This window comes from Giraffa tippelskirchi, chromosome 5 (genome assembly GCF_054371585.1).
Source record: "Giraffa tippelskirchi isolate mGirTip1 chromosome 5, T2T-mGirTip1v1.2.pri, whole genome shotgun sequence".
NCBI lineage: Eukaryota > Metazoa > Chordata > Mammalia > Artiodactyla > Giraffidae > Giraffa > Giraffa tippelskirchi.
In genome coordinates this window covers 46367119-46384662 of record NC_137279.1, presented here as the reverse complement: position 1 = coordinate 46384662, position 17544 = coordinate 46367119, and the positions used below count along the sequence as shown (strand labels likewise).

At 40.7% G+C, this 17544-nt stretch overlaps 1 protein-coding gene across 10 annotated transcripts in view; it reads right to left on the bottom strand.

Annotated features, from left to right (window-relative positions):
* Window positions 1–5420: 5420 nt before the first annotated feature.
* DESI2 (desumoylating isopeptidase 2) overlaps window positions 5421–17544 on the bottom strand; it is a 47582-nt gene continuing 35458 nt past the window's right edge. For 9 of the 10 annotated variants that reach the window (XM_081486844.1, XM_081486847.1, XM_081486845.1 and 6 more), the window contains 2 exons: window positions 16962–17103; window positions 5421–8912 (listed from right to left, as the gene is read on the bottom strand). In XM_081486844.1, coding sequence (XP_081342970.1) covers window positions 8679–8912; window positions 16962–17103 — 376 coding nt within the window. In that variant the 3' untranslated portion in view covers window positions 5421–8678. The remainder of the gene's footprint in view (window positions 8913–16961; window positions 17104–17544) is intronic. The other variant, XM_081486853.1, reaches the window with a different exon arrangement.

The window sequence follows — 17544 nt, the reverse complement described above, 5'->3', positions numbered from 1 at the left end:
TTTGATCCCTGGGCTGGGAAGATCCCACATGCTGCGGAGCAGCTAAACCCATGCACCACAACTACTGAGCCTGTTCTCTAGAGCCCAGGAGCTGCAACTACTGAAGCCCAAGCATCCTAGAGCCTGTGCTCTGCAACAAGAGAAGTCACTGCAATGAGAAGGTTGTGTACTACAACTAGAGAGTGGCCTTCGCTTGCTGCAACTAGAGAAAAGCCTGAGCAGCAACGAAGACCCAGCACAGACAAAATAAATATTTTTTAAAATAGGCTAAAGATAGGACATGACAGTCACAGGAAAAAAAAAAGTCCCAGAGACATAGAAATATTCTTATTAATAGTCAGGAAAATGCAAATTAAAAGCATAGCTAGATGCCACTTTATGCCTACCAGATTGGCAAACATTGAAGAGTTAGTCAACATGAAATCTTGGCAAGGGTGTGGAGTAATGGGAATGAAAGTCTTCTGCTGGTGGGAGTGTACAGCGTTATAGCCACTTTGAAAAACAATTTTGGTGCCCAGTGTTGACAAGATGATACAAGGATTTTCAGATGCTTTGTTAAATAATATATCTGGCAGAGGTTTTGATTTTTCCATCATGCTCATAGGAAAAAGTGCCATGATCCTCTTCCTATCTGTAAGAGAAGTTTTGTTTTTTTTCCAAGTATCTATAACTTTTAGGAATACTGGGATGTCACTTACAACATTATAATTGTCAGTGAATTAAGTAAGACAAGCAACCAAATATAGGTTTCTTTGGAGGTTATTTTCACATAGTGGTTATTGTTAAAGGATGTGGCAACAATTTCTAGTCATAGAAGTCTATCTAGACTCTGCTGCTCTGAGTTGCGAGACACATTCTGTTGAAGGTTCTTAACCAATCAAGCAGATCCTTTGAATGACTTTTGTGATGTTGAGTGTTGTCTTCCTAGGGATTGTGTGGGAGCTGAGCACAGCTCTTACCTCTGAATAATGAAAAAAATACTTCCCAAGCCCAGGCTCTAAAATTTCATTATACGATATTATAAGACAATAACTAGCCTGTGGAGCTCTGTTTGACTAGTAGATGAAGAGGGCCGAATAAGATTTTATTTAATGAAAGTGCAGTAAGAAGAGTATATTGTTTTTTTTCCCTAACAATTAATAAAGTTGGATGTGCACATTCCCTCCAACTCTGCAGTTCCTCTCCCAGATAAGGGGAAACCCTCCCCCACATTCCCTCCAACCTCAAAGTCCCACCCCTAGAGGTACCTTGCTATTTGAGCAGAAGGTATGTCTTAAACAACATTCACAAGAGCATTAGGGCTGTTTTGGTAAACAGCCCAAATGCCCATTAAAAGTAGAATATATATAAAACTGTGTTATAGGTACACAGCAGAATACTATACAGCAGTGAAAGTGAATTGTAACTACACTCATAAATATGCATGAATTCAAGAAATATATAAAAATTTTTTAAATCAGGGGAGAACATATACAAAGTGATTCCATTTATAAAAAGTTTTGAAATAGGTAATACCAAATAATATACTGTCTAGGGATGCATATGTGGTTATGAAAAACTGTTAAAACAGGAATGATTAACACACAGTTCAGGATAGTGGTCATCCCCTCAGTGGAGGGACAAGGAAGTGACTGTGGAGGGAGATGGAGCTTCCTGCTTATGTTCTATTTTTTTAAGCTAGGTGGTGGGTACAGGGAGGTATTCATTATTTTTCAGGCTGAAATATATATGTATGTAAACCAAAATATTATTTATGAGTGAATGGGATTTGAAGGTGTATGAACTTTTGTTGTGGAGAGAAATCGGGAAAAGTTGCCCTGCTAGGGATGAGGGAGTGAAGGGAGAGTTTGTCTTGGATTGTTGGTTTTAGCTGAGAAAGCGTGGAGCATGTTTTATGCTGACAGGAATGATCCAGTGGCGAAAAGGAAACTGATGTTTCAAAGGAGACAAGGAATAAAGTTGGGGCAAGGCCTTGAGAGATGAGAGGGTGGGGATCTAGTGATAAAGCAGGATTGGCTTTTGGAAACAGTAAGGATGTTTTCCCATTTGTAACATGGAGAGTGACTCTGGCTTCAAGCTCTGATGAGTATGTAGGCGGAAAAATTGGAAGTTGTGAGATAACAGGAAATATATGTGTTGGGCCTTGGCCCCGATTCCAAGAACAGAGCTCCTAGAACCCTTGTAAATTCCTGGTGATAAGAGCACCAGGAGCAGCTTTTGTTCTGTCGAGGCCTCTCTGGGTGGGCACCTCATGGCTCCTGGTCTCCAGAAAGACCAAGCCATGACTGCATGTATGCTTAGCTGCTCAGTTGGGTCTGACTCTTGGCGACCCTTATGGATTGTAGCCCGTCAGGCTCCTATGTCCACAGGATTTCCCAGGCAAGGATGCTGGTGTGGGTTGCCGTTTCCTTCTCCAGGGGATCTTCCTGACCCAGGCATCAAACCCATTTCCTGTGTGTCCTGCCTTGGCAGGTAGATTCTTTACTACTGAGCCTCCTGGGAAGCCCCACACCATGATTAGAAGCTTGGAACCTTTTCCCGTCATTCCTACCAGAGAGGTAAGAGAGGCTGAAAATGGGAGTTAATACTTACTCATCCCTACATAAAGAAGCCTCCATAAAATCCCAGTAGTATGGGGTTTGGAGATCTTCCAGGTGGCCGAACACATCCACATACCAAGAGGGTGATGCACCCCGGCTCCAAAGGGACAGAAGCTCCCGTACCCTGGATACTCTCAGATCTCATCTTGTATTTCTCTTTATCTGGTTGTTCATTTGTACTTTCTAAATCATATCCTTTAATTAACTGGTAAATGAAAGTGTTGCTCTGAGTTCTGTGTGTCACTGTAGCAAATCAAACTCAAGAAGGGTGTTGTGGGCTATGGAACCTCTGATTTGCAGCCAAGTTGGACAGAAATTGTGGGTAACCCTGGGCCCTACTACTAGTGATTGGTATCTGAAGTGGGGGGCAGTTAGGTAGGACTGAGCCCTTAACCTGTGGGATTGATGCCATCTCCAGGCAGATAATGTCAGAATTGAGTTGTAGACTCATCAGCCCGTGTCATGGAGAACTGTTTGGTTTGGAGAAAACCCCCACATGTTTGGTGATAGAAGTGTCACCAGTAGGGTGTTCCGTGTGACAGGAAAGGAGAAACACAGGGGAAGAAGAACCTCCCCCAATACCGAGGTCAACTGCCCAATTTTTTTTAATGATCTGTAGGATCATAAATTTTATTGCTAGATTCAAATTTTAAAATATAATAAATATTCATAATTTATTTACATAATTTTAAAGGTCATTTTTTTTGTTTTTTCTCAAAACTTTTAAAGCATATACATACAACCTGGGTTATAATATTTATAATACATTTAAAAATAATACACGTTGTTTTCTCTTACTGGTCACTGGTTTTAATATTTTATATTAACTTAATATTTATCAAACAATGGGCAATTAAATAAAACATTTAATATTGGACATTAACTACTTAAGAAGCATGTTCAGCTCAAGCTTTAATGTATTTTAGGTCATTATTCTCTGGTATTTAACAACTTTTCTCTGCTGTTGACCTATTAGTTTCTTACTCCCTGAAGGAAATATTTTATCAATTATTTATTGACATAAACAGTGTGGTGGGATTACAAATATTTCTATTTTTTTAAAAAGCAAATTCAAATCCATATTTTAGCTGAGGCCCCATATTCTGGGGCCTATTTTTATTAAAAAAATTTTTTTTTCCTGGAGTAGAGTTGCTTTCCACTGTTGTGTTAGTTTCTACTGTGCAGCGAAGTGGAAATGAATGCATTCCTGAGCTGGAACTGAGAGCAGGCCTTGCTTAACCTTGGGCTTCCCTGGTGGCTCAGTTGGTAAAGAATCCGCTTGCAATGCAGGAGACCTGGGTTTGATCCCTGGGTTGGGAAGATCCCCTGGAAGAGGGCATGGCAACCCACTCCAGTATGCTTTCCTGGAGAATCCCCATTGACAGAGGAGCCTGGCAGGCTGTAGTCCATGGGGTCGCAAAGAGTTGGACATGACTGAACGACTAAACACACACTTGCTTAACCTTAGCTTTTCCCTTGGTCTTGACAAGACAGAAACTACTCACGCTTCCCACTGTTGGAACAAAGTACAATCCTTTTTGGGAGGATCTTCCTTTTGGGGAAATGATCAAAGAGAGAAGCTTGAGAGGGCTCAGCAGTTCTCTGGGTTCAGAATCCATAAGGAAGTTAAGTAGCTGCCTGCCTCTGACCTACCTCTTGCAATGCATAGCATGGAGCATTCATCTTTATTAGCACAGACTTCTGCACAGAGAACAAGGTCACCATCTGGATGATGACAACTTCGGGAGCAGATAATGGGAGAGTAAAGACCATTGTCCCTCACTGTATTTAGCACTACAGGTAAGACCTGTTGCTTTACCAGATTGGAGTCGGTAATCTATTAAAAACCTATTTAGACTCGGGGAAAAGCTCCTCTTTGGTTTCTGTCCTTGAGAACAAATGAGTTGTAGATCATTCCTAGTTAGCAGAGAGTGAACAGGCATTTACAGATCATAAACGGCCACCATTATTATTTTTTTTGGCTGCATCACGTGGCATGCAGGATCTTAGTTCCCCAACCAGGGATTGAACCTGCACCCTCTGCAGTGGAAGCGCAGTCTTAACCACTGGACCACCAGGGAAGCCCTAGCCACCACTTGTGAAGTTTTGAGTTTGTGGAGGGACTAGGTACAAAATGAAGACAGGGGAAGGGTCAGGTTGGAGGTGCAGAACAGAATAGGTTTGCCAGAAACTAGGAGCACAGTCACCCAGGCTCCTGCTCGCTTGGTGCTTCTAGATGGGCAGTGTGTGTTCAGGGATAGTGGGGGCCATTCCCCCACAGGTCTCTCCCCTGCACTCCTGGCGGAGACAAGAGGGCATATTCTCCCTCCCCAGCTTTTCCTCCATCTCCCAGAAGTCGGGGCTGGCACCGCTGCCTGGGAGCATCTATGGTTATGCTTTGACCATTAAGGAGCTGGCCCACGGACCTGAAGTTCAGCAGGAATACATGGGAGTAAAAGTATATGCAAATATAAGAGGAATATACAATGGAGAAGGGTGGACTGTGTCTCTGCAGCGCAGATGGGATTCTTGGGTTTTACAAATAACCTCCCTATTGGGTGTAAGAGTGACTACAGAATGCACTGTTCCAATGCGGGGAACAGAGCCAGGTGCTTCTAGACGGGGAGTGTGTGTTCAGGGATAGCGGGGGCCCTATCCTTATCCCCACCCGTCTAGAAACACCTGTAATCTGTAAATGGAGTGTAGCTTTCAAAACTGTATAAACAAAAAAAATTAAAAATTTACATAAAAATAGTCCCCCCACACACACAAATATATAACATTTGTAGTCTTCTGGAGGTCAGAAAGCACTATAAAACGTTTCTTATAAAAGTATTTTTTAATAAATTGATGTATTTCAATGTTGTTAACATGATAGCCCAATGCTATATCAAGGTAGCAAAAGTGAAGATTCCTGGTATTTTTTCATATAAACACTATGAATGACAGTACATTTGCATTCAAATTCACAAGAAATAATCTTCAGGTTCATGAAGATTCTCCAACTGCTGTAACACCTTTCAAACAGTGAAGATGTGTATTGACTGGGTAGACAATGAAAGTCTAATGACTGAGCTGCACGCTAAACCATACTGAAGGGAAGGGGTACAATGGCAGTATGGCCAATTTGCTGAACAGAACCGAAGCCTTTTAAACTTAGTCACTGAAAGAAAATACAGCATGTATCAAAATTACAGAGTATCTTATAGAAATGGAGCCATAAGACGACACACAGATTAGAACCCTGAAGCAGTGAACATGTTTCTACCCGTTTTGTGATGGAAAGAAGCCATGGATACAGAGTCCCGCAGCTGTCTGTAGGGGTGAATCTCCTCATACACACAATGCTATCAATTGGCGAAAACCAGAATTCCCTGCTCTGTACAAATGCTGGTGAAGATAGCTTGCACTATTGCTGTGGGTCAGAGCAACAGTGGGCTGGATTTCAGGCATCAAGTGGAGGCTCTCTTTACTGCCGCATCACTGCCTTCTACCACTCCACAGGCCACGCTTTCCAAAACTGATGCCCCCTTCTTAAGGTTGAGAAAAAGAAAAAAGCGAAACCAAAGGGAACTGAGAACAAACAGTAGAAACCAGCAGCTCCCGACCCTCTTTACCACTATTACTGTCCAACCCACCATGAGAAATGTGTTTCACTTGGTTACAGCTACAAAGAGAACATCTGATGCCATCATATCACACGTATCTTAATGACCTGATTTTTTATATAGGATTTTTAACAGAGATCAGGTTGAGAACAAGAGGCTTTTCCTTCAAGGGCAAGGGAAAGTGGCTAAATGCTAGTTAATTCAATTCATCCTCAATTTTGAACTGCAGTGAACAAACTGACTTAAAAGAGATTTTCTAAAGACACTTATTTTCTCAACCTCAAGTACAATTAGACTGCCAACAATCTCATGTCCAGAATTTTATCTGCTGATTCTACGATAACTGGCCTTTTAGGCCATTATTTATTTTTACTAAGACCCTTTACACCATTTTTAAACTCCACTTGCTGCAGATGAAAACAAATACAACAAAATCACAATAAAATCATTTGTGAGCTGAGGTGCTGGAATCTGGATGAGCAAAGGTAGCAGGTTCCTGGCTACTCACCAAGAAGTGCCTAAACAATGGCCATTCCTTCAGGGTGTCAGCAGCACAGACTTAAAATTGTGTATATTTGAATGGATAAGAAAAAAACCGGAATTCACCAAATTATTTTTTTAAAAATATCCCAAGCAAACTGCACTAAACATTTATCGCTAACCTGAGTTTTAGGTTAGGATAGGACTCTTCTTTGAGTGAACTGATTAACTATCAGAGTCTTTGCATTTTATTCTCAATTTCACTTTTAGACCTGAACCAAGTCAACGTCTCATAAAGACCATATATTCCTTTCTGGCCCACCTCTTAAAACAAGTGCTCTGCCCCTCCCAAAGAACTGAGAATAACTCATAAAGGCTTTCCTCTCCAGAAGCAGAACAGTCAAAAGCGTGATTAGGTTAAGTGGCTTCATTTTCCTCAGGTCAAACCCAAGGTTTATTTTCCCTATGAACAGGGTGTGCTTTATTTGATAAAATGACTCAAAATCAGCTTATGGAAAAGTTAAAAATGTAGTTTACTGAAAGATATGTATCTTTACAAAGAGTAATAACAAACAATCCCATCTAGAAGTTTAAATAAATGAAGATGATTTTAAAACTAACAATATATATAAAGCTGAAGTCACTGCCTTGGATAATTTATACACTGCATCCAATATTTTATATAGGACATTCATTCTTAAGGCAGAAAAATTGAATCTGACATGTAATGACTTGGCTCTTACATCCAAGGGTCAAACTGGGAGTAGATGTGAGCAGACAGATTCCTTGCTAATGAGGACATACCTGTGGTGACAACTTCATTCTTAGAGTAGGTTATGTAAGACACATACATTTGGGAGAACAGAAAAAGATGAAGTCTAAGACACATAAATATGTGTCTTCCACATGAGGTCAATGAGACTAGGCTTTTATATTATGAGGTGAAACTACTCCCGTAACAAACTAACAAACTTCAACATAGTCTTTCTGGTAGGGAACATAAAATGCTTAAAATATCCAAGTATTCACTCTTTTGAAAAGTGTTCGTTTAGACTCTAGTTTTCAAGATGTAGTATAAAAGGTAGCCTGAATAGTTAAAAGCAGTTGAATGTCAACTCACACTGCTACTCAGAAGGCTACCACTTAGGATACTCCTGCCCCATGTACAAAATCCTGTGCAGGGAGGATATCAATACATACTAAAATAAAAATGAAGCCCCCCAGTGCATGTGCAAAAACACTTGTTATCAGCAAGAATATCTTTAACGAAAAACGTCTTACTTACAGAATCAGAGGCATCAAAGCCAGACTGACACGAGTGCACCACCCCTGGAGGTGGACGGATATCTGGGATGAAAACTGTTGAGTGGGAACCTCGGGAGATGTGCTACTCGGACGGGGAGGTGCGCTAAGAGCACCGGGCTCGGGCACCTCTCACGCAGACCGAGGCCCCGAGGCCCCAGGGCTGAGTGTGCTCCTTGACATCTGTGCATCCTGGTGCCCAAAGGGTAACAAGAACAAAGACAAACCTAAAAGACAATTCTTAAGCAGGTCATTCCTCTGTGCCTATTACGTATGCCGTAGCTTGGGCAAGGGTCAGAAGTATACAAAGATTACCTGCCTAAGTTCTGAAGACATGATTTTCTTCTTTCATGGTGGCAGGAGTCCATGCAAGATTTGTAAACAGTGATACAAAATACTGTAAACATAACTTAACAGAGCTTGTATAAAACAAAAGAAGTAAATCCAAATTTACAAGTGGGTAAAAAAAAACAGAGGGCAGCTTCATACAAAGTTCTCCCTCCTGCGCTAAGTGATTTCTTTTTTTTGTTTTGTTTTTGATTACAAATATAATCCTGAGCTGAAAAACTGGGATTTGGGGGAGAGCCATCTTTGCATACAAAATATCCAAAGGACGTTTATTCTTTTACTTTTCTCTAGTGATAGTCAACTGCCACAGACAGTTCTGAATGTGTGACTTTGGAGACATTTATAGTTTGGTGTGGCGCCCAGGTCTGGAGCCTGCAGTGGTGCTGGCCATGGAAGCCGAGGCTGCAGCGTCCTCTGCTTCCTCCAGTTCGTCCTGGAGCTCCTGGCTGACACTGGACTGCAGGGCTGCAGGCGTGAGCCACTCCTTTGGGAGGCAACTCTGTAGAAAAGGTATACAGGAGCTGAAGTAGGCAAGCCGATTGATCCAGCGAGGAATCTCTTTCCCACAGAGAATCTACAGAGGAGAAGGAGCATATAGCATTAGGTGAGAGACTGAGGTTATCTGGTGCGCTGCCTAGGAGTGGAGGGTCGGGGAGGCAGGCAGATATGTAGAAAAGCCACTGCTCCATATCCTTTGGTGCTGTTACTTCCAGCCTTTGATGACCAACGGCTCCCTAACTCAGAGGCCTGGGGTCTCCCTACTGTCAGCTCCATCCCTTCCTTTCTGAAGAACTTTGTTAAGCTGCTTATTTTTTACACCTATAAAATCAAGCTAATTCCATTTGGTTCCTTTCTTTCTTTGCTCTTTGCAACTGCTTGGAGATGCTTGTAGAAGTATTTTGAACACAGAAGAAAAGATGTGTGAAAGAAGGTATTATTCAAGTAATAGGAGCTCCAGGCAGTTCTCATCCTTATCCTTAGAACTTGTTAAGCCTCATCTTTCCCCAACTGCAAATAGTATGCACTAGGTCTTTTATAATACTAACTTTATTACCCTCCTTTCCTTCCATAGTCAAAACGGGGCTTAACTAGGCCACGCTTTATTGTCCCTGTGGTGTTGCCTCCAATCATGTCAAAGATTATAATCATTGTAATAATGATAATTATGATCCACAAGTGAAGTATCAGCTAGTTTAGCTTTGCTGGTTTCAAAGTATCTTATGTCCAAAAATTAGCTAAAATGTAAATAAGCTGGCACCTATAATCAAGCAATGTGACATTTTAGCCCTATGCCTTAATGGCTTCATTTAAACACTATGTCTCTGTCTTAACTACAAAGCTAGAGGGTGGTCTCACTGGGGGGAAAGAAGAAAGTTTTGATCATTTTTGATTACACTGCCTGGAAGCCATGAGAGGCAGGCAGTACTTAAAACATACTTGAAGAATGCGCATGAAGTAGATCTGGGGGAAAGCTGAGCAATGACTTTATATTATTCCATTCCTATCTGTTTATTCTAAAACACAAAGGCAAACAAGTATTCCATTATATTTTACACCCAAGACATAATTAGGGGGATTTGTATATTTGAAGGTTTCCACAGTAGTGGTGACTAGAAGTAGTTAGGTTAATGTAACAAGGCATTGTTGACTATCCAACTGGTTTTCTTCATTCTCCTTCCTAAATCCTGATTTTATTTCTCCATGTATGAATGTACTTCATGGGAAGCTGACTTCATCTCAACATCTAGAGCTGGCTAGAATTAACCTAAAACAGTTTTGTAAACTAAAATCACCTGTTTTTATAAATAAAAATTTTACTGCAACATAGCCATGCCCCTTCATTTTTTCATGGCCTATGCTTCTTGGGCTACTATGGCAGACAGAGTGGAATCCAAGAATAGTAGTCCACAGGCCTAAAATATTTACTATATGGCTCTTTCATAAAATGTGTGCAGATCCTCGATTAAGCCAATGTCTTTTATTAACCTTTGAGTCAAGATTCATAAGTAGGTCATTTAGCACTGTAACTTGAATTCTTAAAATGAAATAAACTGTAGATAATAGGGTATCTGTGATACTTGTTTTAATTATGCGTACACATCTAGATCATGATGTATATACTGGATCATGATGTAAAATATATTTCTTACTGTGAAAAGTGATCAAAAAGTATTTGATTCATATAACAAAATTACTTTTGCATTTAAGCATCAATTTGGTAATCTCTCTTTCTAGGAATTCACTGAAAAGAGGTATGCACAGGGTTATTAATTACAGCACTGTTTGTAATAGCCAAAGACTAAAAATAACCCAAATGTCATTAATAGGAAACTGACATTTTGGTGCATCCAAACAAGGAGGATCATTCAGCTGTTACAGAATAAACTCTATGCTATGATGTTAAGTGAAAAAAAAAAAAGTAGAGAAAAGTGTGTACAGGATGCTCCCCAAATATAATGGTGGACAGGCACAGAGTAAATTATCCACATTCCCATTCTGAAAGGGAGAACGTGGAAGGAAGGAATTGTTAGTTCTAAGCAATTTCAAAATCTGACTGGCAACCTCCATTAGGTTTCAAGGCTTGGGACTAATCCTTAGTGGTCCTCAGTTCTGTTGTCTGGGCCCATGAAATCATCCTTTCTCACCAGCCTGTTTCCTGCCTATAGAATTTGGGAATCCAAGAGTCATCTTTCATTTTGTCCTTTCTCCATCCCTTTTATTCCAAGCTGGCAGTGTTTCTACTAACATAACAACCTCAAAAATGTTGAGTCTCCTGTGTACATCATGGGATTCACTCTACAAGATATGAGGTTCCTCTGTAGATCTCTCCTGGAAGATTCCATTTCTATTCCTGATTTCCTGAGATGGCTGAAAGGATCCAGGAGTCAAATCTTTAATCTCTTCAGCAGCAGCAAAGAGATTACCCAGTCACACCCTTGGGCCTTCTCTCTACAATATGCTTTCCTAACAGAAAAGCCCCTACTTTTACCATCTTTTCCACCTGGACAGGCTGAACAATTCCAAATCATTAAGTTCTGACTCCTTTGTCACTTAACTTTTCTTTCCTCATTTTATCTTTCTTTGTTCTTTTTTTTCCTTTGTGCATAAGCAGAAAGAATACCTTGAACACTGCTTGGAAATCTCATCAGCTAAATATTCAAGTTTAATGTTTACAGTTCTGCTTTCCACAAAACTGCTGGATAAAATTCAGCTAAGCTTCCTGTTACTGTATAACAAAGATTTCCTTTCCTCTGGTTTCCAATAACATGTTCCTTATTTCCTTCTGAGCCCTCACCAGCAGCACCTTTAAAATCTATATATTCAGTATTTCTACTAAGTCTGTTCAAGGTAATCTAGGTATTTTCTGTCAAACTCCTCATTATTGCTTCAGCCTTTACCAATCACCTAATTCTAAAACCACCCGCACGTTGGTAAAGGTATTGTTACAGTAGTGGCCCATCTCTAGGTCTGCAGTGGTTCCCCACGGCAACTTTAACAAACTATCAGAAACTCAGTGGCTAAAACAATTCAATTTTTTCTCTTACAGTTCTAGAGGCCAAGGAAGAAGGGTGGAGGGGAGTGGATACTGAGAAGTTAGAAAGCTATGAACACATTTTGTTTTTTCTTTCTCCCACATCTGACTGTGGAACCATGAAAAGACTTTATATAACACAAAATTAAACAAAAAAGCACCCCCCCCAACCAAAAAAAAGATCAATGAAACAAGGACCCTGTGTAGTAAACTGGTGGCATAACCACACATGAAAAAAATTATTTCAACTAACTATGAAACACTGACTGTTACTTTTATTGTTACTTAGAGTAACTGACTGTTACTCTAAAAATAGAACTGCAAAAAACTTCTACTTTTCAGTGTCATATTGTTGGTGGCAGTGGTTATGCTATTACTCTAAGGTTGTTTTAGGTATAGAGGGATTAAAATGAATGGGTAATTATGTTGTTGTTGAGAAATGGGATTTTATACCTGGCATAGCAAAGTACAGATATACTATTGATAAGGTTAAGTAAAAATCCTATAGCCTGAATTTTAAGTAGAAACATCACTATGAATCTGTAAAAAAGTCCTAGCTCTGTCTACTGCAGGAAAAAAAAAAAAAAAAACAGTTCTGAGGTAGGAAATACATAGACAAGCCTGGAATATTTCATTATACCAAAAACCAAGAAGGCTATTGAAGAGGAACGAGGTCAGGGTGGGACGAACTGGGACTGACATATATACACACTATGGATACAACAGATAACTAATGAGAACCTGCTGTATAGCACAGAGTACACTACTCAACGCTCTGCAGTGACCTAAACAGGAACGAAACCCAAAGGGGATATATGTATACGTATAGCTGATTCACTTTATTGTACAGCAGACACTAACATATGGTGTAAGGCAACTAAAATCCAATAAAATTTTTTTAAAAAATTAGCATCATATCAAAAGACACAGAAGCTGACTTAAAGAGAACCCCATTGATAAAAAATAGGACAAGGACAGTAACTGCACTGAACTGAAATGTATCAATTATTTTTAAATCGGGGGGGCGGAATCTATAGTTATACTACATTCTGAAAAAAATCTGTTACCTTAGGAGAATGCTAGGGAACTGTATCAGGAGTCCCCAAGACCATCTCCAGGTTAGATGATTTGCTGAGGGGACTCAAAGGACTTGGCATATAGTTGTATCCACAGCTATGATTTATTACGGTAAAAAAATACAAAATTAGCAAGAAAAAGGGCACAGGGTGATTTCCAGAGGAAATCAAGCACAAGCTTTCAAAGGTCTTCTTCATAGTGGAGTCACATGAGATAAGAAGCTGTGACAACACACACAGAATGTTTATTACTAGGGGAGCATGAGGGACCCAATATCTAAAGGTTTTTATATAGGCCTGGTCACATAGGCACCCTTTCCTAGCATGTACTTAAAACTGGAGAGTCCAAGAACCAAAGTAGGGCTTTAGCATAAGTCACACTGTCACACAGACAGTTCAGGTACATGAGCCCTTAACCTGCGGGAGTCTGGGGCAGGTGGGACCCTCCTGAAAACCAAGTTCTTAGAGGCAGCCAAGGATGACTCTGTATGCAGGTGTTTTTAAGGACAGCAGTCTCCCAGCTGCTTTGTTAACTTTTTTTGCATAGTTCATCCCTCAGCCAAGCTGTCACAGTAGAAATGATCAAAGGATCCCCTGTGGCACTGACACCAACTTGAAGTCCTGAGCTCAGTTGCACTCTTGAGGGGCGCCAGACTTAGCCAGTTGAAACAAACTCCATTAAACTATCAAAGTTTAAGTTTCAGTATGAGCTTTCTTCATCCGGTCTAAGGTATCAATTTAGGCACAGCACAATGCTGGCCAGTAAACTGAAATACCTGAAAGATTTTTCAGGGCTGAAGCAATGCCATGATAGTCAGGGTGCGCACAGAGGGAAAATACCAGAGGGCACCACTAGAAGCTAAGCTTACAATGTCAGGGCACTCTAAGCAGGGCAAACATTAGTCAAGCAGTACAGGGTTAACAAGGCCCCCAGGGTGCTTTCTCACTGTGGGTGAGCACTGTGGGCCTGCTACAGACAGAATATCTGTATCCCCTCCAAATTCCCGTGGAAACTGTAACCCTCACTGTGCTGGTATTTGGGGGTGGGGCCGCTGGGAGGTAATGAGGTCAGGAGTGGTGTAAGCAGCCTTACAGAAGAGATGTGAGAGCTTCTGCACTGCTTCCACCAGGTGAGGACACAGAGAGAAGACGGCCTGTGGCCCAGGAAGCAGGCCTCTTGCCAGGCCCTGAAGTCGGCCAGCTCCTTGACCTGGGACTCCCAAGCCTCCAGAACTGGGAGAAATAAATTCTTATTGTTTAAAAGCCACCAGTCTACAATATATTTTGTTCAGTTCAGTCGCTCAGTCGTGTCTGACTCTTTGAGATCCCATGAACTGCAGCACGCCAGGCCTCCCTGTCCATCACTAACTCCCAGAGTCCACCCAAACCCATGTCCATCGAGTCGATGATGCCATCCAACCATCTCATCCTCTGTCGTCCCCTTCTCCTCCTGCCCTCAATCTTTCCCAGCATCAGGGTCTTTTCCAATGAGTCAGCTCTTTGCATCAGGTGGCCAAAGTATTGGAGTTTCAGCTTCAACATCAGTCCTTCCAATGAACACTCAGGACTGATCTCTTTTAGGATGGACTGGGTGGATCTCCTTGCAGTCCAAGGGACTCTCGAGAGTCTTCTCCAACACGACAGTTCAAAAGCATCAATTCTTCGGCGCTTAGCTTTCTTTATAGTCCAACTCTCACATCCATACAGGACCACTGAAAAATATTTTGTTGCAGCAGCCCAAATGGACAGGGCCCTCTGCTCCAGGGTTTCTAATCTAGTCTGAAAAATGAGCTGCATCTTGGTTTCAGAGGGACTGCCTGAAGGCACTCAGTTCCAAACAGTTCTGTCTGTACATGACACGAGGTTATCAGCCTTGAGAGTGTGGAAGACATCTGCTCATGTTTGGTGTGGGGAGTACAGGAGCAAGGCCCACCCTCTGCTGTACCTGAGCCAGCACTGTCACTGTGATTACAAGCTCAGTGGCCTGTTTGAATTCAAAGTGCCTGCAGCAGCTGAGGCAGGCAGAATGAAAAGTTCTTCCTCAGGGAGAGGGAAAAGGTTATTAATGCCTTCACCCATCCTGGTCTCCTCAGGGGCCAGGGTTTTCTTTTGTTCCTGCTGTTGTTACAAAATCAGTGTGTCACATTCAGCAATCATAACTTCATATTAAAACAAGAATCCCCTACTCTCCCCCAGACCTTTTGTCTGGATCTGGAAGGGAAGTATATACGAGGAACAGAGTTTTCACAGGAAACATTTTTATATAATTTAACCAGCTAGATGCATTATGTTAGAAATCAGTCAGGATTAAATCCTGAATTTTCAGAAAATTTCAAAATGGGTTTATATAGCCAATCCTTCCTTTCCTCCTGGTCATTTATCTAGTGAATGGTCTAGAAAAGATCCCTCTGATTCTGCAGATGGCTGCATGTGGTCATCAAGCTACCCTACTCAGGTGGGTGCTCCAGGAGACAGGTGGGAGAAAAGCCGAGTTAGGTGAGCACTCTGTTGCTGCAAACTGCAGTGAATTCTGACACTCATGAAGGGGCCTGCACTGAAACATCCCCGAGATGGGGTTGAGAGTAAGTTCTGTCAGGAGTGGTCACAGGGCGGAGGGGTCACAGGCCTGGTGATGTGCTCCCCTAACTTGCAGCTTTTGGGAACAATCACCAAGTCAGGAATGCAATCAGTCTCTGTCTGAGAAATACAGAGGTGGTCAGCAGCTCAATTTCAGATGGTCCCGATGGAGGAAAAGCCCCTTTCTGTGGACGCCTGCAACACGGTTCAGTCAACATCCATGGCGTATATCTTACAAACATGCCACTGGTCCTCAGAAAACAACTGGAGAGGTACAGCAACAGTGCGCTGCAGTCCTGTTTGAAAGCTATGCTGTGGAAGCCAGGAGGGCAGTGAAAAGGGCCAGCTAGCTAAGCAGCTCTGCAGAGAAGGTCACTGAAACTGCAGCTCATTTTCTCCTTTACATATTTCACAATTCCTGTGGTACTCAATGTGGCCACTGCGACCATCTGCTAAGGGTCAGAAAGCTGGGAAGCGGTTTCAAGTGTGATTTAATTCTCCAGATCTTATTTTATAATCTTTTAACTTTCTTCCCTCCATTTTCTTTTTTAAGGTCCTTTAATTTGGATCTACTTTAGGTTTTCTGCTTGGCACCCAAGAACTGGGAAGGCAAGTAAGTGCCTGTGTGATAACTGGCAGAGTAAAATTTCTAGATAGGAGAAATGAATCACTTATTAATAAGTAAGAGCCAGAAAAAAGTTCAAGTTGGCAACTAAAAGTTAGGAAAAGAGAAATCTCATTGGCTAAGGAGTAGAAGTCACTTAGGCATTAATTTTTTATGATTTTTCCCCCAACTTCCTCGGCATTAATTTAAGTGAAAATATAAGGCTGTAATAAAGTAAATTAGAATAAGAAGCGACTCATTATTGTACTCACTCTACACACTTGCAAGGTCATGACTAGAATTATAATTTAAAACTGTGCTGACTCTAAATGAACTTATGGTTGGGAGTCGGAGTTGGGGGAGGATAGTAAAGGAGTTTGGGATGGACATGTACACACTGCTGTATTTAAAATGGATAATCAACAAGGTCCTATATACTATATAACACAGAGAACTCTGCTCAATATTATGTGGCAGCCTGGATGGGAGGGAGTTTGGAAGAGAATGGATACATGTATATGAATGGCTGAATCCCTTTGCTGGTCACCTGAAACTATCACAACATTGTTAATCAGCTATACTCCAATACAAAATAAAAATATAATTAAAAAAAATTGAATGCATAAAGTAAAAAAACCCCCAAACTATGCTGACTCTAAAGTTACCAACTTTGGAAAGATCACTCATATATAAGAAATAGTCACAGAAAAGAAATAAAATACCATATATTACATAATGTAAATAAACAGAAAAAAATAACTTGCTAAATATAGTGGGGCAGTAAGTATATGAGTAAATTGTATTTACTTGAAGAACTTTTAGAATAAAATTTACCTCTGATAAAGCCGAAGAAAAGTGATTACAATTTTTATGCATCAAATGATAGGCATTGCCTTTGTATTCTTTTCCCAATTCTTCCACAATTTTTTCTATATCATCTTCTAGGAAGTCAGTGCTCCCTAAAACCACAGCTTCTCTTAAAGAAAAAAAAGAAAAAAGAAAAAAAAGAATATAGTTGTGTGAGTTATATTATAGGCATGCTTAAAGACTTATTTCCAGAAATGCTTATGTCCAGGAATATTATGATGGATGTTTAACAAAGCAAGGTTAAATGACTAAAAAGTAAATGAGGTATTTTAATAATCAGATTATTTTAGTTTCTACTTTTTAAAAGCAATAAACTCTTAAGTATACCACTTCTAAATAATACAAATGCAAAATAAGTTATTTTCCTTATTAAACAGTATTATATTAAAAATGTAATATCACAGTTATTTTTGTTACTATTGCGTTAGAATTTACATTACTAGAGCACCAGATCCATGCTGCAAATATTCTTGCTTAATTACAGCCAACATCAAATGGATGGTCATATTCTCACTTAAAAATAATCTTTTAAGTTGTCTGCCACTGGGCA